Genomic DNA, 25,954 nt, shown 5'->3' with positions numbered 1-25,954 from the left:
TGTTTTAATAAACCCCAAGAATTATACTTCAAAAATGTTGTCTAATCCTGTCTGTTTTTTTTCTTTATTTATTTATAATTTACCATTTCATTATTACAGACGTTTCGCTTTGCTTCTCTTAAAGAAGGATATCTGTGGCCCCGAGATGAAGAAAGAGCTACTTAAGAGAGTAAAAAGTTCAATTTCTGCCACAGCAGAGAGGTTTTCAGGTTACATGCAAAATGTGAGTCGTCTTGTATTATTTCCAACTTTAGTATAAATATGAAGTGACATAATTAGGTGCCCCCAGGAGTATACTGACAACAAGAATTGGTTGTTTCTATTCTATGTTAGTATTGATTAAGTTTGCAGTTTCTTTGCTATAAGTATCTTTTTGGTATATTGTTTTTAGTTTTTTTTCCTACTACTTAAAAGGACACAAAGTCAAAATTAAACGTTCATGATTCAGATAGATCCTGCAATTTTAAGAGACATGACAATTTCACTGGTATACTAGTCTGATACTGCTTATTTGATATTCAGAGACCGTGTTATTGCTTTGTCTTTTTGTTATTCACTTGTTAATTATGCAATTCTACTTTCGGTAAAGGGGCAATGTACTGTAAAATTAGTTTTTATCTTAACCCCTTAAGGACCAAGGCCATTTTTCAATTTCTTTCCCTTAAGGACCAGGGCTATTTTTACATTTCTGCTGTGTTTGTGTTTAGCTGTAATTTTCCTCTTACTCATTTACTGTACCCACACATAATATATACCGTTTTTCTCGCCACTAAATACACTTTCTAAAGATACCATTATTTCTCTTACAAGGTGTATCCAGTCCACGGATTCATCCTTGTGGGATATTCTCATTACCTACAGGAAGTAGCAAAGAGAGCACACAGCAAAGCTGTCCATATAGCTCCCCCTCTAGCTCCACCCCCAGTCATTCTCTTTGCTGGCTCTAAGCACTAGGGTCTCTCTCGGGAGTTTAAAGTGAATGGTGTTAGAATTGTAGTTTTATTATCTTCAATCAAAAGTTTATTTTAAATGGTACCGGTTTGTACTATTTACTCTCTAGCAGAAAAGTGATGAAGATTTCTGCTGAGAGGAAAATTATTTTAGCATGTTGTAACTAAAATCCACTGCTGTTCCCACACAGGACTGAGGAGTACCAGAAAACTTTAGTTGGGGGGAACAGTTTGCAGGGTGATCTGCAATAAGGTATGTTCAGTCATTTATTTCTAGACAAGACTGAGATAATGCTAGAAGAGACTGACAATATCCCCATGAGAGGAGGGTAAGCTATGTTCACAGACTTAGTAAGGAATTGAATGATTACATAATAGGGCTAATATACTGGTTGACACTTATTCAGGGCAATCGATTGTTTGGCTAAGGAAAAATCGTTTTGCAAGACACTTTGAAAGCCCTTTTGGGTTCTTTCTGGGGTTATTACCACATGGCTGTTTTTTAGTCACTTAGGAGTGATTTACTAGGCCTCACAGCTCCGGAGTAGAGTGGGAGGGGCCTAATTTCGCGCCTCAGATGCGCACTTAGAATTGCAGATAAGTTCATGCTGTTTCACATGCAGGGTCCTGCTGATGTTTGAGGGCCTAAAAGAAGCTATATTCCCCCTAATCTGATCCCTAAGGGCAGGTAGGGCCACAGCAAGGCTGTGGCAAGGTGCTGTAGTGATTTAACCGGGTGTTGGCTTTAGGCTGCTCCGGTTTGGGCATTAAGGGGTTAATCGTTTTGAAACTTGTGGTGCAATCTTATTAAGGCTTTAGCTACATACTGTGAAAATTTCAGAAAGATTGATGCATTTTTCACTGTTTTGTAAAATTGTGTGCTCTTTTTATCTCTTAAAGGCACAGTAACGTTTTTTTTCAAATTGTGTTTATTTGATGAAAGTGATTTCCAAGCCTGTTTGTGTACTCTACTAGTCTGTTAAACATGTCTGACACTAAGGAAAATCCTTGTTCAATGTGTTTAGAAGCCATGGTGGAACCCCCTCTCAGAATGTGTCCCACTTGTACTGATATGTCTATACACTTTACAGATCATATTGTTGCACTTAAGAATGTGGCCCAAGATGATTCTCAGACTGAAGGTAACAAGGGTAGCCCGTCTGCCTCTCCCCAAGTGTCACAACCAGTTACGCCCGTGCAAGCGACGCCTAGTACCTCTAGTGCGTCTAACCCTTTTACATTACAAGACTTAGCGGCAGTCATGGATAATTCTCTTACAGCCTTCTTATCTAAACTGCCTGTGTTACCTGCAAAGCGTGATAGCTCCGTTTTAAGAACAGATTATGAGCATTCTGACGCTTTGGTAGCCGTATCCGATATACCCTCACAACGCTCTGAAGTGGGAGTGAGGGATTTGATGTCTGAGGGAGAAGTCTTCCTCCTCAGACAGATTCAGATACATTGGCTTTTAAATTTAAACTAGAACACCTCCGTGTTTTACTTAGGGAGGTATAAGCTACTCTGGATGACTGTGACCCTTTGGTGATCCCAGAGAAATTGTGTAAAATGGACAAGTACCTAGAGGTCCCTGTTTACACGGATGCGTTTCCGGTCCCTAAGAGGATTGCGGATATCGTTACTAGGGAGTGGGATAGGCCAGGTGTCCCTTTTGTCCTCCCTCCTGTTTTTAAGAAAATGTTCCCCATGCGGGACTCGTGGCAGACGGTCCCTAAGGTGGAGGGGGCTGTTTCTACACTAGCTAAACGCATAACCATACCAATTGAAGACAGTTGTGCTTTTAAAGACCCTATGGATACAAAATTAGAGGGTTTACTTAAGAAAATTTTTGTTCAACAAGGTTTTCTTCTCCAACCTATTGCCTGCATTATTCCTGTAACTACTGCAGCTGCTTTCTGGTTTGAGGCGCTGGAAGACTCGCTCCAGACGGAGACCTCATATGAGGAAATTATGGATAGAATTAAGGCTCTAAAGCTAGCTAATTCTTTTATCACTGACGCCGCTTTCCAAATAGCTAAGTTAGCGGCGAAAAATTCAGGTTTCGCCAATTTGGCACGCAGGGCGCTATGGCTAAAGTCCTGGTCGGCCGATGTGTTGTCTAAATCCCAAGCTTTTGAACATTCCTTTCAAAGGAAAGACCCTCTTCGGGCCTGAATTGAAGGAGTTTATTTTCAGATATCTCCGGGGGAAAAGGCCATGCTCTCCCTCAGGATAAAGCCTTTAAAACAAAGAACAAGGCTAATTTTCGTTCCTTTCGCAATTTCAGGAACGGCCCCGCTTCATCCTCTCCGGCTGCAAAGCAAGAGGGTAACGCTTCACAGCCCAAGGTAAACTGGAAACCTTACCAGGGCTGGAATAAGGGTAAACAGGCCAAAAAGCCTGCAGCTGCCACCAAGACAGCATGAAGGGGTAGCCCCCGATCCGGGACCGGATCTAGTAGGGGGCAGACTCTCTCTCTTCGCCCAGGCCTGGGCAAGAGATGTACACGATCCTTGGGCATTAGAGATTGTAGCCCAGGGATACCTTCTAGAATTCAAGGACTCTCCTCCAAGGGGAAGGTTCCACATTTCTCGTCTGTCTACAGATCAGACAAAGAAAGAGGCGTTTTTACGCTGTTTAGAAGATCTACATACAATGGGAGTGATCCACCCAGTTCCAATTGCAGAACAAGGACTGGGGTTTTACTCAAACCTGTTTGTGGTTCCCAAAAAAGAAGGAACTTTCAGACCAATCCTGGATCTCAAAATGCTAAACAAATTCCTCAGAGTCCCATCATTCAGGATGGAGACCATTCGGACAATCTTACCAATAATCCAGGAGGGTCAATATATGACTACCGTGGATCTAAAGGATGCATTTCTGCACATTCCAATCCACAAAGATCATCACCAGGTTCTCAGGTTCGCCTTTCTGGACAAGCATTTTCAGTTTGTAGCTCTTCCTTTCGGGTTGGCCACTGCTCCCAGAATTTTCACAAAGGTGCTAGGGTCCCTCCTGGCGGTTCTAAGACCGCGGGGCATAGCAGTGGCGCCTTACCTAGACGACATCTTAATTCAGGCGTCGACTTTCCAAAGAACCAAGTCTCACACGGAGATTGTATTGGCCTTTCTGAGGTCTCACGGGTAGAAGGTGAACATCAAAAAAGAGTTCTCTCTCCCCCCTCACAAGAGTTCCATTCCTAGGAACCCTGATAGACTCGGTAGAAATGAAAATATTTCTGACGGAGGTCAGAAAGCTAAAACTCTTAACTACTTGCTGAGCTCTTTATTCCATTCCTCGGCCATCTGTGTCTCAGTGCATGAAGACAATCGGACTAATGGTTGCGGCAATGGACATAGTACCTTTCTTTCATGTAATTAGCAAGAGTCCATGAGCTAGTGACGTATGAGATATACATTCCTACCAGGAGGGGCAAAGTTTTCCAAACCTCAAAATGCCTATAAATACACCCCTCACCACACCCACAATTCAGTTTTACAAACTTTGCCTCCTATGGAGGTGGTGAAGTAAATTTGTGCTAGATTCTACGTTATGTGCTCCGCAGCAAGTTGGAGCCCGGTTTTCCTCTCAGCGTGCAGTGAATGTCAGAGGGATGTGAGGAGAGTATTGCCTATTTGAATGCAGTGATCTCCTTCTACGGGGTCTATTTCATAGGTTCTCTGTTATCAGTCGTAGAGATTCATCTCTTACCTCCCTTTTCAGATCGACGATATACTCTTATATATACCATTACCTCTGCTGATTTTCGTTTCAGTACTGGTTTGGCTTTCTACAAACATGTAGATGAGTGTCCTGGGGTAAGTAAATCTTATTTCTCCAACATAGGTGTGTCCGGTCCACGGCGTCATCCTTACTTGTGGGATATTCTCTTCCCCAACAGGAAATGGCAAAGAGCCCAGCAAAGCTGGTCACATGATCCCTCCTAGGCTCCGCCTACCCCAGTCATTCTCTTTGCCGTTGTACAGGCAACATCTCCACGGAGATGGCTTAGAGTTTTTTAGTGTTTAACTGTAGTTTTTATTATTAAATCAAGAGTTTGTTATTTTAAAATAGTGCTGGTATGTACTATTTACTCAGAAACAGAAAAGAGATGAAGATTTCTGTTTGTATGAGGAAAATGATTTTAGCAACCGTTACTAAAATCCATGGCTGTTCCACACAGGACTGTTGAGAGGAATTAACTTCAGTTGGGGGAACAGTGAGCAGTCTCTTGCTGCTTGAGGTATGACACATTCTAACAAGACTCGGTAATGCTGGAAGCTGTCATTTTCCCTATGGGATCCGGTAAGCCATGTTTATTAAGATAGTAAATAAGGGCTTCACAAGGGCTTATTAAGACTGTAGACTTTTTCTGGGCTAAATCGATTCATTATTAACACATATTTAGCCTTGAGGAATCATTTAATCTGGGTATTTTGATAAGATTATATCGGCAGGCACTTTTTTAGACACCTTATTCTTTAGGGGCTTTCCCAAATCATAGGCAGAGTCTCATTTTCGCGCCGGTGTTGCGCACTTGTTTTTGAGAGGCATGACATGCAGTCGCATGTGTGAGGAGCTCTGATACATAGAAAAGACTTTCTGAAGGCGTCATTTGGTATCGTATTCCCCTTTGGGCTTGGTTGGGTCTCAGCAAAGCAGATACCAGGGACTGTAAAGGGGTTAAAGTTAAAAACGGCTCCGGTTCCGTTATTTTAAGGGTTAAAGCTTCCAAATTTGGTGTGCAATACTTTTAAGGCTTTAAGACACTGTGGTGAAATTTTTCCTTCATATTTTTTCGCAATTGCAGTAATAAAGTGTGTTCAGTTTAAAATTTAAAGTGACAGTAACGGTTTTATTTTAAAACGTTTTTTGTACTTTGTTATCAAGTTTATGCCTGTTTAACATGTCTGAACTACCAGATAGACTGTGTTCTGAATGTGGGGAAGCCAGAGTTCCTTCTCATTTAATTAAATGTGATTTATGTGACAATGACAATGATGCCCAAGATGATTCCTCAAGTGAGGGGAGTAAGCATGGTACTGCATCATTCCCTCCTTCGTCTACACGAGTCTTGCCCACTCAGGAGGCCCCTAGTACATCTAGCGCGCCAATACTCCTTACTATGCAACAATTAACGGCTGTAATGGATAATTCTGTCAAAAACATTTTAGCCAAAATGCACACTTATCAGCGTAAGCGCGACTGCTCTGTTTTAGATACTGAAGAGCATGACGACGCTGATAATAATGGTTCTGAAGGGCCCCTAAACCAGTCTGATGGGGCCAGGGAGGTTTTGTCTGAGGGAGAAATTACTGATTCAGGGAACATTTCTCAATAAGCTGAACCTGATGTGATTACGTTTAAATTTAAGTTGGAACATCTCCGCATTCTGCTTAAGGAGGTATTATCCACTCTGGATGATTGTGACAAGTTGGTCATCCCAGAGAAACTATGTAAAATGGACAAGTTCCTAGAGGTGCCGGGGCTCCCAGAAGCTTTTCCTATACCCAAGCGGGTGGCGGACATTGTAAATAAAGAATGGGAAAGGCCCGGTATTCCTTTCGTCCCTCCCCCCATATTTAAAAAATTGTTTCCCATGGTCGACCCCAGAAAGGACTTATGGCAGACAGTCCCCAAGGTCGAGGGAGCGGTTTCCACTTTAAACAAACGCACCACTATACCCATAGAAGATAGTTGTGCTTTCAAAGATCCTATGGATAAAAAATTAGAAGGTTTACTTAAAAAGATGTTTATTCAGCAGGGTTACCTTCTACAACCAATTTCATGCATTGTCCCTGTCGCTACAGCCGTGTGTTTCTGGTTCGATGAGCTGGTAAAGGCGGTCGATAGTGATTCTCCTCCTTATGAGGAGATTATGGACAGAATCAATGCTCTCAAATTGGCTAATTCTTTCACCCTAGACGCCACTTTGCAATTGGCTAGGTTAGCGGCTAAGAATTCTGGGTTTGCTATTGTGGCGCGCAGAGCGCTTTGGTTGAAATCTTGGTCAGCTGATGCGTCTTCCAAGAACAAGCTACTTAACATTCCTTTCAAGGGGAAAACGCTGTTTGGCCCTGACTTGAAAGAGATTATCTCTGATATCACTGGGGGTAAGGGCCACGCCCTTCCTCAGGATCGGCCTTTCAAGGCCAAAAATAAACCTAATTTTCGTCCCTTTCGTAGAAACGGACCAGCCCAAAGTGCTACGTCCTCTAAGCAAGAGGGTAATACTTCTCAAGCCAAGCCAGCTTGGAGACCAATGCAAGGCTGGAACAAGGGAAAGCAGGCCAAAAAACCTGCCACTGCTACCAAGACAGCATGAAATGTTGGCCCCCGATCCGGGACCGGATCTGGTGGGGGGCAGACTCTCTCTCTTCGCTCAGGCTTGGGCAAGAGATGTTCTGGATCCTTGGGCGCTAGAAATAGTCTCCCAAGGTTATCTTCTGGAATTCAAGGGGCTTCCCCCAAGGGGGAGGTTCCACAGGTCTCAGTTGTCTTCAGACCACATAAAAAGACAGGCATTCTTACGTTGTGTAGAAGACCTGTTAAAAATGGGAGTGATTCATCCTGTTCCATTAGGAGAACAAGGGATGGGGTTCTACTCCAATCTGTTCATAGTTCCCAAAAAAGAGGGAACGTTCAGACCAATCTTAGATCTCAAGATCTTAAACAAGTTTCTCAAGGTTCCATCGTTCAAAATGGAAACCATTCGAACAATTCTTCCTTCCATCCAGGAAGGTCAATTCATGACCACGGTGGATTTTAAGGATGCGTATCTACATATTCCTATCCACAAGGAACATCATCGGTTCCTAAGGTTCGCATTCCTGGACAAGCATTACCAGTTCGTGGCACTTCCTTTCGGATTAGCCACTGCTCCAAGGATTTTCACAAAGGTACTAGGGTCCCTTCTAGCTGTGCTAAGACCAAGGGGCATTGCTGTAGTACCTTACTTGGACGACATTCTGATTCAAGCGTCGTCCCTTCCTCAAGCAAAGGCTCACACGGACATCGTCCTGGCCTTTCTCAGATCTCACGGATGGAAAGTGAACGTGGAAAAGAGTTCTCTATCTCCGTCAACAAGGGTTCCCTTCTTGGGAACAATAATAGACTCTTTAGAAATGAGGATTTTTCTGACAGAGGCCAGAAAAACAAAACTTCTAGACTCTTGTCGGATACTTCATTCCGTTCCTCTTCCTTCCATAGCGCAGTGCATGGAAGTGATAGGCTTGATGGTAGCGGCAATGGACATAGTTCCTTTTGCGCGCATTCATCTAAGACCATTACAACTGTGCATGCTCAGTCAGTGGAATGGGGACTATACGAACTTGTCTCCGAGGATACAAGTAAATCAGAGGACCAGAGACTCACTCCGTTGGTGGCTGTCCCTGGACAACCTGTCACAAGGGATGACCTTCCGCAGACCAGAGTGGGTCATTGTCACGACCGACGCCAGTCTGATGGGCTGGGGCGCGGTCTGGGGATCCCTGAAAGCTCAGGGTCTTTGGTCTCGGGAAGAATCTCTTCTACCAATAAATATTCTGGAACTGAGAGCGATATTCAATGCTCTCAAGGCTTGGCCTCAGCTAGCGAGGGCCAAGTTCATACGGTTTCAATCAGACAACATGACAACTGTTGCGTACATCAACCATCAGGGGGGAACAAGGAGTTCCCTGGCGATGGAAGAAGTGACCAAAATCATTCTATGGGCGGAGTCTCACTCCTGCCACCTGTCTGCTATCCACATCCCAGGAGTGGAAAATTGGGAAGCGGATTTTCTGAGTCGTCAGACATTGCATCCGGGGGAGTGGGAACTCCATCCGGAAATCTTTGCCCAAGTCACTCAACTGTGGGGCATTCCAGACATGGATCTGATGGCCTCTCGTCAGAACTTCAAAGTTCCTTGCTACGGGTCCAGATCCAGGGATCCCAAGGCGGCTCTAGTGGATGCACTAGTAGCACCTTGGACCTTCAAACTAGCTTCCTTTCGGAATGCAGATCTGGTGAATATGTCATCGGCTCCACCATGGAAGCTACCTTTGAGACGAGACCTTCTTGTTCAAGGTCCGTTCGAACATCCGAACCTGGTCTCACTCCAGCTGACTGCCTGGAGATTGAACGCTTGATCTTATCGAAGCGAGGGTTCTCAGATTCTGTTATCGATACTCTTGTTCAGGCCAGAAAGCCTGTGACTAGAAAGATTTACCACAAAATTTGGAAAAAATATATCTGTTGGTGTGAATCTAAAGGATTCCCTTGGGACAAGGTTAAGATTCCTAAGATTCTATCCTTCCTTCAAGAAGGATTGGAAAAAGGATTATCTGCAAGTTCCCTGAAGGGACAGATTTCTGCCTTGTCTGTGTTACTTCACAAAAAGCTGGCAGCTGTGCCAGATGTTCAAGCCTTTGTTCAGGCTCTGGTTAGAATCAAGCCTGTTTACAAACCTTTGACTCCTCCTTGGAGTCTCAACTTAGTTCTTTCAGTTCTTCAGGGGGTTCCGTTTGAACCCTTACATTCCGTTGATATTAAGTTATTATCTTGGAAAGTTTTGTTTTTGGTTGCAATTTCTTCTGCTAGAAGAGTTTCAGAATTATCTGCTCTGCAGTGTTCTCCTCCTTATCTGGTGTTCCATGCAGATAAGGTGGTTTTACGTACTAAACCTGGTTTTCTTCCAAAAGTTGTTTCTAACAAAAACATTAACCAGGAGATTATCGTACCTTCTCTGTGTCCGAAACCAGTTTCGAAGAAGGAACGTTTGTTGCACAATTTGGATGTTGTTCGCGCTCTAAAATTCTATTTAGATGCTACAAAGGATTTTAGACAAACATCTTCCTTGTTTGTTGTTTTTTCCGGTAAAAGGAGAGGTCAAAAAGCAACTTCTACCTCTCTCTCTTTTTGGATTAAAAGCATCATCAGATTGGCTTACGAGACTGCTGGACGGCAGCCTCCCGAAAGAATCACAGCTCATTCCACTAGGGCTGTGGCTTCCACATGGGCCTTCAAGAACGAGGCTTCTGTTGATCAGATATGTAGGGCAGCGACTTGGTCTTCACTGCACACTTTTACCAAATTTTACAAGTTTGATACTTTTGCTTCTTCTGAGGCTATTTTTGGGAGAAAGGTTTTGCAAGCCGTGGTGCCTTCCATCTAGGTGACCTGATTTGCTCCCTCCCATCATCCGTGTCCTAAAGCTTTGGTATTGGTTCCCACAAGTAAGGATGACGCCGTGGACCGGACACACCTATGTTGGAGAAAACAGAATTTATGTTTACCTGATAAATTACTTTCTCCAACGGTGTGTCCGGTCCACGGCCCGCCCTGGTTTTTTAATCAGGTCTGATAATTTATTTTCTTTAACTACAGTCACCACGGTATCATATGGTTTCTCCTATGCAAATATTCCTCCTTAACGTCGGTCGAATGACTGGTGTAGGCGGAGCCTAGGAGGGATCATGTGACCAGCTTTGCTGGGCTCTTTGCCATTTCCTGTTGGGGAAGAGAATATCCCACAAGTAAGGATGACGCCGTGGACCGGACACACCGTTGGAGAAAGTAATTTATCAGGTAAACATAAATTCTGTTTTTCTGTGACACTCTAAGCTATGGTTGGGCACTTTGTTTATAAAGTTCTAAATATATGTATTCAAACATTTATTTGCCTTGACTCAGGATGTTCAACATTCCTTATTTTCAGACAGTCAGTTTCATATTTGGGATAATGCATTTGAATCAATTTTTTTTCTTACCTTAAAATTTGACTCTTTTTTCCCTGTGGGCTGTTAGGCTCGCGGGGGCTGAAAATGCTTAATTTTATTGCGTCATTCTTGGCGCGGACTTTTTTGGCGCAAAAAATCTTTTCTGTTTCCGTCATTTTTTGCGTCATTTTTTGCGTCATTTTTTGACGTCCTTTTGCGCCAAAAATGTCGGCGTTCCGGATGTGGCGTAATTTTTAAATATGGGCGTCGCTTTTGTCTCCACATTATTTCAGTCTCATTTTTTCTTTGCTTCTGGTTACTAGAAGCTTGTTTATTGGCATTTTTTCCCATTCCTGAAACTGTCATTTAAGGAATTTGATCAATTTTGCTTTATATGTTGTTTTTTCTCTTACATATTGCAAGATGTCTCACGTTGCATCTGAGTCAGAAGATACTTCAGGAAAATCGCTGTCTAGTGCTGGAACTACCAAAGCTAAGTGTATCTGCTGTAAACTTTTGGTAGCTATTCCTCCGGCTGTTTGTATTAATTGTCATGACAAACTTGTTAAAGCAGATAATATTTCCTTTAGTAATGTACCATTGCCTGTTGCAGTTCCTTCAACATCTAAGGTGCAGAATGTTCCTGATAACATAAGAGATTTTGTTTCTGAATCCATCAAGAAGGCTATGTCTGTTATTTCTCCTTCTAGTAAACATAAAAAATCTTTTAAAACTTCTCTTTCTACAGATGAATTTTTAAATGAACATCATCATTCTGATTCTGATGACTCTTCTGGTTCAGAGGATTCTGTCTCAGAGATTGATGCTGATAAATCTTCATATTTATTTAAAATGGAATTTATTCGTTCTTTACTTAAAGAAGTCCTAATTGCTTTAGAAATAGAGGATTCTGGTCCTCTTGATACTAATTCTAAACGTTTAGATAAGGTATTTAAATCTCCTGTGGTTATTCCAGAAGTTTTTCCTGTTCCTAATGTTGTTTCTGAAGTAATTTCCAGAGAATGGGATAAATTGGGTAACTCATTTACTCCTTCTAAACGTTTTAAGCAATTATATCCTGTGCCGTCTGACAGATTAGAATTTTGGGACAAAATCCCTAAAGTCGATGGGGCTATTTCTAACCTTGCTAAACATACTACTATTCCTACGTCGGATGGTACTTCGTTTAAAGATCCTTTAGATAGGAAAATTGAATCCTTTCTAAGAAAAGCTTATCTGTGTTCAGGTAATCTTCTTAGACCTGCTATATCATTGGCTGATGTTGCTGCAGCTTCAACTTTTTGGTTGGAGACTTTAGCGCAACAAGTAACAGATCATGATTCTCATAATATATTTTTATTCTTCTTCAGCATGCTAATAATTTTATCTGTGATGCCATCTTTGATATTATCAGAGTTGATGTCAGGTTTATGTCTCTAGCTATTCTAGCTAGAAAGAGCTTTATGGCTTAAAACTTGGAATGCTGATATGGCTTCTAAATCAACTCTACTTTCCATTTCTTTCCAGGGTAACAAATTATTTGGTTCTCAGTTGGATTCTATTATCTCAACTGTTACTGGTGGGAAAGGAACTTTTTTACCACAGGATAAAAAATCTAAGGGTAAAAACAGGGCTAATAATAGTTTTCGTTCCTTTCGTTTCAACAAAGAACAAAAGCCTGATCCTTCATCCTCAGGAGCAGTTTCAGTTTGGAAACCATCTCCAGTCTGGAATGAATCCAAGCCTTCTAGAAAGTCAAAGCCTGCTTCTAAGTCCACATGAAGGTGCGGCCCTCATTCCAGCTCAGCTGGTAGGGGGCAGGTTACGTTTTTTCAAAGAAATTTGGATCAATTCTGTTCACAATCTTTGGATTCAGAACATTGTTTCAGAAGGGTACAGCATTGGTTTCAAGATGAGACCTCCTGCAAAGAGATTTTTTCTTTCCCGTGTCCCAGTAAATCCAGTGAAAGCTCAAGCATTTCTGAATTGTGTTTCAGATCTAGAGTTGGCTGGAGTAATTATGCCAGTTCCAGTTCTGGAACAGGGGATGGGGTTTTATTCAAATCTCTTCATTGTACCAAAGAAGGAGAATTCCTTCAGACCAGTTCTGGATCTAAAAATATTGAATCGTTATGTAAGGATACCAACATTCAAAATGGTAATTGTAAGGACTATCTTGCCTTTTGTTCAGCAAGGGCATTATATGTCCACAATAGATTTACAGGATGCATATCTGCATATTCCGATTCATCCAGATCATTATCAGTTCCTGAGATTCTCTTTTCTGGACAAGCATTACCAGTTTGTGGCTCTGCCGTTTGGCCTAGCTACAGCTCCAAGAATTTTTACAAAGGTTCTCGGTGCCCTTCTGTCTGTAATCAGAGAACAGGGTATTGTGGTATTTCCTTATTTGGACGATATCTTGGTACTTGCTCAGTCTTTACATTTAGCAGAATCTCATACGAATCGACTTGTGTTGTTTCTTCAAGATCATGGTTGGAGGATCAATTCACCAAAAAGTTCATTGATTCCTCAGACAAGGGTAACCTTCCTCTGTTTCCAGATAGTTTCAGTGTCCATGACTCTGTCTTTAAGAGACAAGAGACGTCTAAAATTGATTTCGGCTTGTCGAAACCTTCAGTCACAATCATTCCCTTCGGTAGCCTTATGCATGGAAATTCTAGGTCTTATGACTGCTGCATCGGACGCGATCCCCTTTGCTCGTTTTCACATGCGACCTCTTCAGCTCTGTATGCTGAATCAATGGTGCAAGGATTACACAAAGATATCTCAATTAATATCTTTAAAACCGATTGTACGACACTCTCTAACGTGGTGGACAGATCACCATCGTTTAATTTAGGGGGCTTCTTTTGTGCTTCCGACCTGGACTGTAATTTCAACAGATGCAAGTCTCACAGGTTGGGGAGCTGTGTGGGGATCTCTGACAGCACAAGGAGTTTGGGAATCTCAGGAGGTGAGATTACCGATCAATATTTTGGAACTCCGTGCAATTTTCAGAGCTCTTCAGTTTTGGCCTCTTCTGAAGAGAGAATCGTTCATTTGTTTTCAGACAGACAATGTCACTACTGTGGCATTCATCAATCATCAAGGAGGGACTCACAGTCCTCTGGCTATGAAAGAAGTATCTCGAATTCTGGTTTGGGCGGAATCCAGCTCCTGTCTAATATCTGCGGTTCATATCCCAGGTATAGACAATTGGGAAGCGGATTATCTCAGTCGCCAAACGTTGCATCCGGGCGAATGGTCTCTTCACCCAGAGGTATTTCTTCAGATTGTTCAAATGTGGGAGCTTCCAGAAATAGATCTGATGGCGTCTCATCTAAACAAGAAACTTCCCAGGTATCTGTCCAGATCCCGGGATCCTCAGGCGGAAGCAGTGGATGCATTATCACTTCCTTGGAAGTATCATCCTGCTTATATCTTTCCGCCTCTAGTTCTTCTTCCAAGAGTAATCTCCAAGATTCTGAAGGAATGCTCGTTTGTTCTGCTGGTAGCTCCGGCATGGCCTCACAGGTTTTGGTATGCGGATCTTGTCCAGATGGCCTCTTGCCATCCGTGGACTCTTCCGCTACGACCAGACCTTCTGTCGCAAGGTCCTTTTTTCCATCAGGATCTCAAATCCTTAAATTTAAAGGTATGGAGATTGAACGCTTGATTCTTGGTCAAAGAGGTTTCTCTGACTCTGTGATTAATACTATGTTACAGACTCGTAAATCTGTATCCAGAGAGATATATTATAGAGTCTGGAAGACTTATATTTCTTGGTGTATTTCTCATCATTTTTCTTGGCATTCTTTTAGAATTCCGAGAATTTTACAGTTTCTTCAGGATGGTTTAGATAAAGGTTTATCCGCAAGTTCTTTGAAAGGACAAATCTCTGCTCTTTCTGTTCTTTTTCACAGAAAGATTGCTAATCTTCCTGATATTCATTGTTTTGTACAAGCTTTGGTTCGTATAAAACCTGTCATTAAGTCAATTTCTCCTCCTTGGAGTTTGAATTTGGTTCTGGGGGCTCTTCAAGCTCCTCCGTTTGAACCTATGCATTCATTGGACATTAAATTACTTTCTTGGAAAGTTTTGTTAATTTTGGCAATCTCTTCTGCCAGAAGAGTTTCTGAATTATCTGCTCTTTCTTGTGAGTCTCCTTTTCTGATTTTTCATCAGGATAAGGCAGTGTTGCGAACTTCTTTTGAATTTTTACCTAAAGTTGTGAATTCCAACAACATTAGTAGAGAAATTGTGGTTCCTTCATTATGTCCTAATCCTAAGAATTCTAAGGAGAAATCATTGCATTCTTTGGATGTTGTTAGAGCTTTGAAATATTATGTTGAAGCTACTAAGTCTTTCCGAAAGACTTCTAGTTTATTTGTTATCTTTTCTGGTTCTAGAAAAGGCCAGAAAGCTTCTGCCATTTCTTTGGCATCTTGGTTGAAATCTTTAATTCATCTTGCCTATGTTGAGTCGGGTAAAACTCCGCCTCAAAGAATTACAGCTCATTCTACTAGGTCAGTTTCTACTTCCTGGGCGTTTAGGAATGAAGCTTCGATTGATCAGATTTGCAAAGCAGCAACTTGGTCCTCTTTGCATACTTTTACTAAATTCTACCATTTTGATGTATTTTCTTCTTCTGAAGCAGTTTTTGGTAGAAAAGTACTTCAGGCAGCGGTTTCAGTTTGAATCTTCTGCTTATGTTTTTCGTTAAACTTTATTTCTTCTGTTAAGTGTGATCAGTCCACGGGTCATCATTACTTCTGGGACATTACTCCTCCCCAACAGGAAGTGCAAGAGGATTCACCCAGCAGAGCTGCATATAGCTCCTCCCCTCTACGTCACTCCCAGTCATTCTCTTGCACCCAACGACTAGATAGGATGTGTGAGAGGACTATGGTGATTATACTTAGTTTTATATCTTCAATCAAAAGTTTGTTATTTTAAAATAGCACCGGAGTGTGTTATTACCTCTCTGGCAGAGTTTGAAGAAGAATCTACCAGAGTTTTGCTATGATTTTAGCCGGAGTAGTTAAGATCATATTGCTGTTCTCGGCCATCTGAGGAGTGAGGTAAACTTCAGATCAGGGGACAGCGGGCAGATGAATCTGCATAGAGGTATGTAGCAGTTTTTATTTTCTGACAATGGAATTGATGAGAAAATCCTGCCATACCGATATAATGTCATGTATGTATACTTTACACTTCAGTATTCTGGGGAATGGTACTTCACTAGAATTACACTGTAAGAAATACATAAAGCTGTTTAATAACTAGAGATTATGTTTAATGTTTTTGCTGGAATGTAAAATAGTTTTCATTTGCTGAGGTACTGTGTGAATAAATGTTTGGGCACTATTTTTCCACTTGGCAGTTGCTTAATCTGTTTTTCTGACAGTTTCTGTTCTCCCTCACTGCTGTGTGTGAGGGGGAGGGGCCGTTTTTTGGCGCTTTTTCTATGCATCAAATATTTCAGTCAGCAACTCATTGTATTCCCTGCATGATCCGGTTCATCTCTACAGAGCTCAGGGGTCTTCAAAACTTATTTTGAGGGAGGTAATTTCTCTCAGCAGAGCTGTGAAAATTATAGTTTGACTGAGATAAAAAACGTTTATTCTGTAATTTGTTTCCTGCTTTCAGAATTTGTTATCTTTGCTAATGGGATTAAACCTTTGCTAAAGTTGTGTTGTTTACAAGGATTGAGGCTATAACTGTTTCAATTTATTAATTTTCAACTGTCATAGATCTTCTGTGCTTCTTAAAGGCACAGTACATTTTAATATTATTCTAATTGAATTGTATTTCCAAGTTGCAAGTTTATTTGCTAGTGTGTTAAACATGTCTGATTCAGAGGATGATACCTGTGTCATTTGTTGCAATGCCAAAGTGGAGCCCAATAGAAATTTATGTACTAACTGTATTGATGCTACTTTAAATAAAAGTCAATCTGTACAAATTGAACAAATTTCACCAAACAACGAGGGGTGAGTTATGCCGACTAACTCGCCTCACGTGTCAGTACCTACATCTCCCGCTCAGAGGGAGGTGCGTGATATTGTAGCGCCGAGTACATCTGGGCGGCCATTACAAATCACATTACAGGATATGGCTACTGTTATGACTGAGGTTTTGGCTAAATTACCAGAACTAAGAGGTAAGCGTGATCACTCTGGGGTGAGAACAGAGTGCGCTGATAATATTAGGGCCATGTCAGACACTGCGTCACAGGTGGCAGAACATGAGGACGGAGAACTTCATTCTGTGGGTGACGGTTCTGATCCAAACAGACTGGATTCAGATATTTCAAATTTTAAATTTAAACTGGAAAACCTCCGTGTATTACTAGGGGAGGTGTTAGCGGCTCTGAATGATTGTAACACAGTTGCAATACCAGAGAAAATGTGTAGGTTGGATAAATATTTTGCGGTACCGACGAGTACTGAGGTTTTTCCTATACCTAAGAGACTTACTGAAATTGTTACTAAGGAGTGGGATAGACCCGGTGTGCCGTTCTCACCCCCTCCGATATTTAGAAAAATGTTTCCAATAGACGCCACCACAAGGGACTTATGGCAAACGGTCCCTAAGGTGGAGGGAGCAGTTTCTACCTTAGCTAAGCGTACCACTATCCCGGTGGAGGATAGCTGTGCTTTTTCAGATCCAATGGATAAAAAGTTAGAGGGTTACCTTAAGAAAATGTTTGTTCAACAAGGTTTTATATTGCAACCCCTTGAATGCATTGCGCCGATCACGGCTGCAGCGGCATTCTGGATTGAGTCTCTGGAAGAGAACATTGGTTCAGCTACTCTGGACGACATTACGGACAGGCTTAGAGTCCTTAAACTAGCTAATTCATTCATTTCGGAGGCCGTAGTACATCTTACTAAACTTACGGCAAAAAATTCAGGATTCGCCATTCAGGCACGCAGGGCGCTGTGGCTAAAATCCTGGTCAGCTGATGTTACTTCTAAGTCTAAATTGCTTAATATACCTTTCAAAGGGCAGACCTTATTCGGGCCCGGGTTGAAAGAGATTATCGCTGACATTACAGGAGGTAAAGGCCATGCCCTGCCTCAGGACAAAGCCAAGACTAGACAGTCTAATTTTCGTTCCTTTCGTAATTTCAAAGCAGGAGCAGCATCAACTTCCTCTGCACCAAAACAGGAAGGAGCTGTTGCTCGCTACAGACAAGGCTGGAAACCTAACCAGTCCTGGAACAAGGGCAAGCAGACTAGGAAACCTGCTGCTGCCCCTAAAACAGCATGAATTGAGGGCCCCCGATCCGGGATCGGATCTAGTGGGGGGCAGACTTTCTCTCTTCGCCCAGGCTTGGGCAAGAGATGTTCAGGATCCCTGGGCGCTAGAGATATCTCAGGGATACCTTCTGGACTTCAAATACTCTCCTCCAAGAGAGAGATTTCATCTGTCAAGATTGTCAACAATCCAGACAAAGAAAGAGGCGTTTCTACGCTGCGTACAAGAGCTCTTGTTAATGGGAGTAATCCATCCAGTTCCACGATCGGAACAGGGACAGGGGTTTTACTCAAATCTGTTTGTGGTTCCCAAAAAAGAGGGAACTTTCAGACCAATCCTGGACTTAAAGATCCTAAACAAATTCCTAAGAGTTCCATCGTTCAAGATGGAGACTATTCGGACAATTTTACCTATGATCCAAGAGGGTCAATACATGACCACTGTAGATTTAAAAGATGCTTACCTTCACATACCGATTCACAAAGATCATTATCGGTACCTAAGGTTTGCCTTCCTAGACAGGCATTACCAGTTTGTGGCTCTTCCATTCGGATTGGCTACAGCTCCAAGAATCTTCACAAAGGTTCTGGGTGCTCTTCTGACGGTACTAAGACCGCGGGGAATCTCGGTAGCTCCATACCTAGACGACATTCTGATACAAGCTTCAAGCTTTCAAACTGCCAAGTCTCATACAGAGTTAGTGCTGGCATTTCTAAGGTCACATGGATGGAAGGTGAACGAAAAGAAAAGTTCACTCGTTCCACTCACAAGAGTTCCCTTCCTGGGGACTCTTATAGATTCTGTAGAAATGAAGATTTACCTGACAGAGGACAGGCTAACAACACTTCAAAGTGCTTGCCGCACCCTTCATTCCATTCAACACCCGTCAGTGGCTCAATGCATGGAGGTAATCGGCTTAATGGTAGCGGCAATGGACATAGTACCCTTTGCACGCTTACACCTCAGACCACTGCAACTGTGCATGCTAAGTCAGTGGAATGGGGATTACTCAGACTTATCCCCTTCTCTGAATCTGGATCAAGAGACCAGAAATTCTCTTCTATGGTGGCTTTCTCGGCCACATCTGTCCAGGGGGATGCCATTCAGCAGACCAGACTGGACAATTGTAACAACAGACGCCAGCCTTCTAGGTTGGGGTGCCGTCTGGAATTCTCTGAAGGCTCAGGGACAATGGAGTCAGGAGGAGAGTCTCCTGCCAATAAACATTCTGGAATTGAGAGCAGTTCTCAATGCCCTCCTGGCTTGGCCCCAGTTGACAACTCGGGGGTTCATCAGGTTTCAGTCGGACAACATCACGACTGTAGCTTACATCAACCATCAGGGAGGGACAAGAAGCTCCCTAGCTATGATGGAAGTATCAAAGATAATTTGCTGGGCAGAGTCTCACTCTTGCCACCTGTCAGCAATCCACATCCCGGGAGTGGAGAACTGGGAGGCGGATTTCTTAAGTCGTCAGACTTTTCATCCGGGGGAGTGGGAACTTCATCCGGAGGTCTTTGCCCAAATACTTCGACGTTGGGGCAAACCAGAGATAGATCTCATGGCGTCTCGACAGAACGCCAAGCTTCCTCGTTACGGGTCCAGATCCAGGGATCCAGGAGCAGTCCTGATAGATGCTCTGACAGCACCTTGGGACTTCAGGATGGCTTACGTGTTTCCACCCTTCCCGTTGCTTCCTCGATTGATTGCCAGAATCAAACAAGAGAGAGCATCAGTGATTCTAATAGCACCTGCGTGGCCACGCAGGACTTGGTATGCAGACCTGGTGGACATGTCATCCTGTCCACCTTGGTCTCTACCTCTGAAACAGGACCTTCTGATACAGGGTCCCTTCAAACATCAAAATCTAACTTCTCTGAAGCTGATTGCTTGGAAATTGAACGCTTGATTTTATCAAGACGTGGATTTTCTGAGTCAGTTATTGATACCTTAATACAGGCTAGGAAACCTGTTACCAGAAAGATTTACCATAAGATATGGCGTAAATACCTATATTGGTGTGAATCCAAAGGTTACTCTTGGAGTAAGGTTAGGATTCCTAGGATATTGTCTTTTCTACAAGAAGGTTTAGAAAAGGGTTTATCTGCTAGTTCATTAAAGGGACAGATCTCAGCTCTGTCCATTCTGTTACACAAACGTCTGTCAGAAGTTCCTGACGTTCAGGCTTTGGCCAGAATTAAGCCTGTGTTTAAAACTGTTGCTCCACCATGGAGTTTAAACCTTGTTCTTAATGTTTTACAGGGCGTTCCGTTTGAACCCCTTCATTCCATTGATATAAAGTTGTTATCTTGGAAAGTTCTATTTTTAATGGCTATTTCCTCGGCTCGAAGAGTCTCTGAATTATCAGCCTTACATTGTGATTCTCCTTATTTGATTTTTCATTCGGATAAGGTAGTCCTGCGTACTAAACCTGGGTTCTTACCTAAGGTAGTTACTAACAGGAATATCAATCAAGAGATTGTTGTTCCTTCTTTATGCCCAAATCCTTCTTCAAAGAAGGAACGTCTACTGCACAACCTGGATGTAGTCCGTGCTCTAAAATTTTACTTACAGGCAACTAAGGAATTTCGACAAACGTCTTCTCTGTTTGTCATTTACTCTGGGCAGAGGAGAGGTCAAAAAGCTTCCGCTACCTCTCTTTCTTTTTGGCTTCGTAGCATAATTCGTTTAGCTTATGAGACTGCTGGACAGCAGCCTCCTGAAAGAATTACAGCTCATTCTACTAGAGCTGTGGCTTCCACTTGGGCCTTCAAGAATGAGGCCTCTGTTGAACAGATTTGCAAGGCTGCAACTTGGTCTTCGCTTCATACTTTTTCCAAATTTTACAAATTTGACACTTTTGCTTCATCGTAGGCTATTTTTGGGAGAAAGGTTCTTCAGGCAGTGGTTCCTTCTGTATAAAGAGCCTGCCTATCCCTCCCGTCATCCGTGTACTTTTGCTTTGGTATTGGTATCCCAGAAGTAATGATGACCCGTGGACTGATCACACTTAACAGAAGAAAACATAATTTATGCTTACCTGATAAATTCCTTTCTTCTGTAGTGTGATCAGTCCACGGCCCGCCCTGTTTTTAAGGCAGGTAAATATTTTTTGATTTATACTCCAGTCACCACTTCACCCTTGGCTTTTCCTTTCTCGTTGGTCCTTGGTCGAATGACTGGGAGTGACGTAGAGGGGAGGAGCTATATGCAGCTCTGCTGGGTGAATCCTCTTGCACTTCCTGTTGGGGAGGAGTAATGTCCCAGAAGTAATGATGACCCGTGGACTGATCACACTACAGAAGAAAGGAATTTATCAGGTAAGCATAAATTATGTTTTTGGGTGTGGATTATTTTCAGCAGGAATTGGCTGTCTTTATTTTATCCCTCCCTCTCTAGTGACTCTTGCGTGGAAAGATCCACATCTTGGGTAATCATTATCCCATACGTCACTAGCTCATGGACTCTTGCTAATTACATGAAAGAAAACATAATTTATGTAAGAACTTACCTGATAAATTCATTTCTTTCATATTAGCAAGAGTCCATGAGGCCCGCCCTTTTTTTGGGGTGGTTATGATTTTTGTATAAAGCACAATTATTCCAATTCCTTATTTTATATGCTTTCGCACTTTTTTATCACCCCACTTCTTGGCTATTCGTTAAACTGAATTGTGGGTGTGGTGAGGGGTGTATTTATAGGCATTTTGAGGTTTGGGAAACTTTGCCCCTCCTGGTAGGAATGTATATCCCATACGTCACTAGCTCATGGACTCTTGCTAATATGAAAGAAATGAATTTATCAGGTAAGTTCTTACATAAATTATGTTTTTGCTCGGATACACCTCAGACCACTGCAACTATGCATGCTCAAACAGTGGAATGGGGATTATGCAAATTTGTCTCCTCAAATTCAGTTGGACCAGGAGACCAGAGATTCTCTTCTCTGGTGGTTGTCTCAGGATCACCTGTCTCAAGGAATATGTTTCCGCAGGCCAGAGTGGATCATTGTAACGACCGACGCCAGTCTGTTAGGCTGGGGTGCGGTCTGGGACTCCCTGAAAGCTCAGGGCTTATGGTCTCGGGAAGAAACTCTTCTCCCGATAAACATTCTGGAACTGAGGGCGATATTCAACGCTCTTCAGGCATGGCCTCAACTAGCGGCGGACAAATTCATCAGATTTCAGTTGGACAACATCACGACTGTAGCTTTACGTCAATCATCAGGGGGAAACAAAGGGTTCTCTAGCGATGACGGAAGTAACCAAAATAATCAGGTGGGCGGAGGATCACTCCTGCCATCTCTCAGCAATTCACATCCCAGGAGTAGACAACTGGGAGGCGGATTTTCTAAGTCGTCAGACTTTTCACCCAGGGGAGTGGGAACTCCACCCGGAGGTATTTGCCCAGCTGACTCAGCTATGGGGCACCCCAGAGTTGGATCTGATGGCGTCCCGTCAGAACACCAAACTTCCTATCTACGGGTCCAGGTCCCAGGATCCCAATGCGGTATTGATAGATACTCTAACAGCACCTTGGTCCTTCAATCTGATGTTTTTCCACCGTTTCCTCTCCTCCCGCGTCTGGTTGCCAGAATCAAGCAGGAGAAGGCTTCGGTGATTCTGATAGCGCCTGCGTGGCCACGCAGGACTTGGTATGCAGACCTCGTGGACATGTCATCTGTCCCACCATGGACACTGCCAATGAGGCAGGATCTTCTAATATAGGGTCCGTTCAAGCATCCAAATTTAGTTTAGGATTCCCAGGATATTGTCTTTCCTCTAAGAAGGATTGGAGAAAGGATTGTCAGTTAGTTCCTTAAAAAGGACAAATATCTGCTTTGTCTATCCTGTTACACCAGCGTCTAGCAGAGGTACCAGACGTTCAAGCGTTTGCTCAGGCTTTAGTCAGAATCAAGCCTGTCTATAAACCTGTGGCTCCGCCATGGAGTTTGAATCTAGTTCTTTCAGTTCTTCAAGGGGTTCCGTTTGAACCTTTACATTCCATAGACATTAAGTTGTTATCTTGGAAAGTTTTGTTTTTGATAGCTATCTCTTTTGCTCGATGAGTTTCAGAATTATCTGCCTTACAGTGTGATTCACCTTAACAACCTAGTGTTCCACGCAGATAAGGTAGTTTTGCGTATCAAGCCTGGTTTTCTTCCTAAAGTTGTTTCTAACGAGAATATTAACCAGGAAATAGTTGTTCCTTCTCGGTGTCCTAATCCATCTTCGAAGAAGGAACGTCCATTACACAATCTTGATGTAGTTCGTGCTTTAAAGTTCTATTTACAAGCAACTAAGGATTTCAGACAAACATCTTCCTTGTTTGTTATCTATTTTGGTTAGAGGTAGCAGTCGCTTTCTGACCTCTCCTCTCTTTCCTTTTGGCTGAAAAGCATCATCAGTTTGGCCTATGAGACTGCTGGCCAGCAGCCTCCTGAAAGAATTACTGCTCATTCTACCAGAGCAGTGGCTTCCACATAGGCTTAGGATTTCAGACAAACATCTTCCTTGTTTGTTATCTATTTTGGTTAGAGGAGAGGTCAGAAAGCGACTGCTACCTCTTTCCTTTTGGCTGAAAAGCATAATCCGTTTGGCCTATGAGACTGCTGGCCAGCAGCCTCCTGAAAGAATTACTGCTCATTCTAACAGAGCAGTGGCTTCCACATAGGCTTTCAAAAATGAGCCTTCTGTTGAACAGATTTGTAAGGCAGCGACTTGGTCTTCACTGCATACTTTTGCCAAATTTTACAAATTCGATACTTTTGCTTCTTCGGATGCTATTTTTGGGAGAAAGGTTTTTCAAGCAGTGGTGCCTTCCGTTTAAGGTACCTGTCTTGTTCCCTCCCTTCATCCGTTTCCTAAAGCTTTGGTATTGGTATCCCACAAGTAAAGGATGAATCCGTGGATTGGATACACCTTGCAAGAGAAAACAGAATTTATGCTTACCTGATAAATTACTTTATCTTGCGGTGTATCCAGTCCAAGGCCCGACCAGGCATTTAAGTCGGGTAAAAAAATGTTTTGTTTAAACTACAGTCACCACTGCACCCTATGGTTTCTCCTTTTTCTTCCTAACCTTTGGTCGAATGACTGGGGGGTGGAGCTAGAGTGGGAGCTATATGGACAGCTTTGCTGTGTGCTCTCTTTGCTATTTCCTGTAGGGAATGAGAATATCCCACAAGTAAAGTATGAATCCGTGGACTGGATACACCGCAAGAGAAAGTAATTTATCAGGTAAGCATAAATTCTGTTTTTCATCATATCTTATAATTTATTATTAAAAATATTATAAAATATGAGGAAAAAATGGAAAAAAACACACTTTTTATAACTTTGTCCCCCAAAATCTGTTACACATCTACAACCACCAAAAAACAACCATGCTAAATAGTTTCTAAATTTTGTCCTGAGTTTAGAAATACCCAATGTTTACATGTTCTTTGCTTTTTCTGCAAGTTATAGGGAAATACAAGAAGCACTTTGCTATTTCAAAACCACTTTTTTTTTTTTTTCAAAATGAGCGCTAGTTACATTGGAACCCTGATATCTGTCAGGAATACCTGAATATCCCTTGACATGTATATATTTTTTTTTAGAAAACATCCCAAAGTATTGATCTAGGCCCATTTTGGTATATTTCATGCCACCATTTCACCGCCAGATGCGATCAAATAAAAAAAATTGTTCACTTTTTCACAAGCTTTAGGTTTCTCAGAGAAATTATTTACAAACAACTTATGCAATTATGGCATAAATGGTTGTAAATGCTTCTCTGGGATCCCCTTTGTTCAGAAATAGCAGACATATATGACTTTGGCGTTGCTTTCTGGTAATTAGAAGGCCGCTAAATGCTGCTGCGCATCACACGTGTATTATGGCTAGCAGTGAAGGGGTTAATTGGGTAGTTTGTAGCTAGCTTGCAGGGTTAATTTTAGCTTTAGTGTAGAGATCAGCCTCCCACCTGACACATCAGACCCCCTGATCCCTCCCAAACAGCTCCCTTTGTACACCAACTTTTTCTGTAGTGTAGCGGTTCCCAGACATCCCTGCCCCCCTCCACATCACCGATCATTATCGATGGCCGCCACCCACCTCCCACACAGGCTCCCACCCACCAACGATACCGGCCATCGATGTCCGGTGCAGAGAGGGCCACAGAGTTTCTCTGCATCGGATGGCCAAGGGGTGTTATTGCAGGATGCCTCGATATCGAGGCATCACTGCAATAACCGTAAAGCGGCTGGAAGCGAGCAGGATCGCTTCCAGCCGCTTTAAACCCCTAATGTCGTACAGGGTACGTCGCTGGTCTTTTAAGACCAGGTTGTGTGCGACGTTCCCTGTACGACACGCTTCGTTAAGGGGTTAATGTGTTTCCAATAACATGGTATAGCAGCTGCAGAGTATACAATGTATGATGAATTGCTTCTATGTGTTTTTTCTTTCATGTAAGTGGCAAGTGTCCATGAGCTAGTGACCTAACTATGGGATATACATTCATACCAGGAGGGGGAAAAGTTTCCCAAACCACAAAATGCCCATAAATACACCTCACACAGACCTTAGTTTTACAAACTTTGCCTCTCATGGAGGTGTTGAAGCAAGTTGTGCTTGATTTCTTCTGTGATAGGTGCTTCTAAGCATATTGAAGCCCAGTTCCTCTCAAAGTACTGTGTTTGTTTGTTTGAGGGATGTGAAGTATTGCCTGATGATGCCATGTTTTCTTTTACAAGATATGACGAGTCCACGGATTTCATCCTTATGGGATTACGCCTCCTGGTCAGCAGGAGGAGGCAAAGAGCACCACAGCAGAGCTGTATATATATAGCTCCTCCCTTCCCTCCCAACCCAGCCATTCTCTTTGCCTGTGTTAGTGATAAGAAGAGGTAAAATGAGGTGTTAGTTTAGATTCTTCAATCAAGAATTTTTTATTTTTAAATGGTGCCAAAGTGTGCTATTTTACTACCGGGCAGTTTCTGGAATCCAACTATGCTTGGGAACTTGTGGGATTTTAGTCTCACTGCGCCTCTCTTGTTGGTGC

The 25,954-nt window shown here is 42.6% G+C and overlaps 1 protein-coding gene across 1 annotated transcript in view; it reads left to right on the top strand.

Annotated features, from left to right (window-relative positions):
• USP37 (ubiquitin specific peptidase 37) overlaps window positions 1-25,954 on the top strand; it is a 343,747-nt gene that overhangs the window by 112,494 nt on the left and 205,299 nt on the right. The window contains exon 7 of the mRNA XM_053712385.1: window positions 100-223. Coding sequence (XP_053568360.1) covers window positions 100-223 — 124 coding nt within the window. The remainder of the gene's footprint in view (window positions 1-99; window positions 224-25,954) is intronic.

The sequence above is a fragment of the Bombina bombina genome, chromosome 1, assembly GCF_027579735.1.
Source record: "Bombina bombina isolate aBomBom1 chromosome 1, aBomBom1.pri, whole genome shotgun sequence".
NCBI lineage: Eukaryota > Metazoa > Chordata > Amphibia > Anura > Bombinatoridae > Bombina > Bombina bombina.
This window is presented reverse-complemented; position numbering and strand designations above follow the sequence as displayed.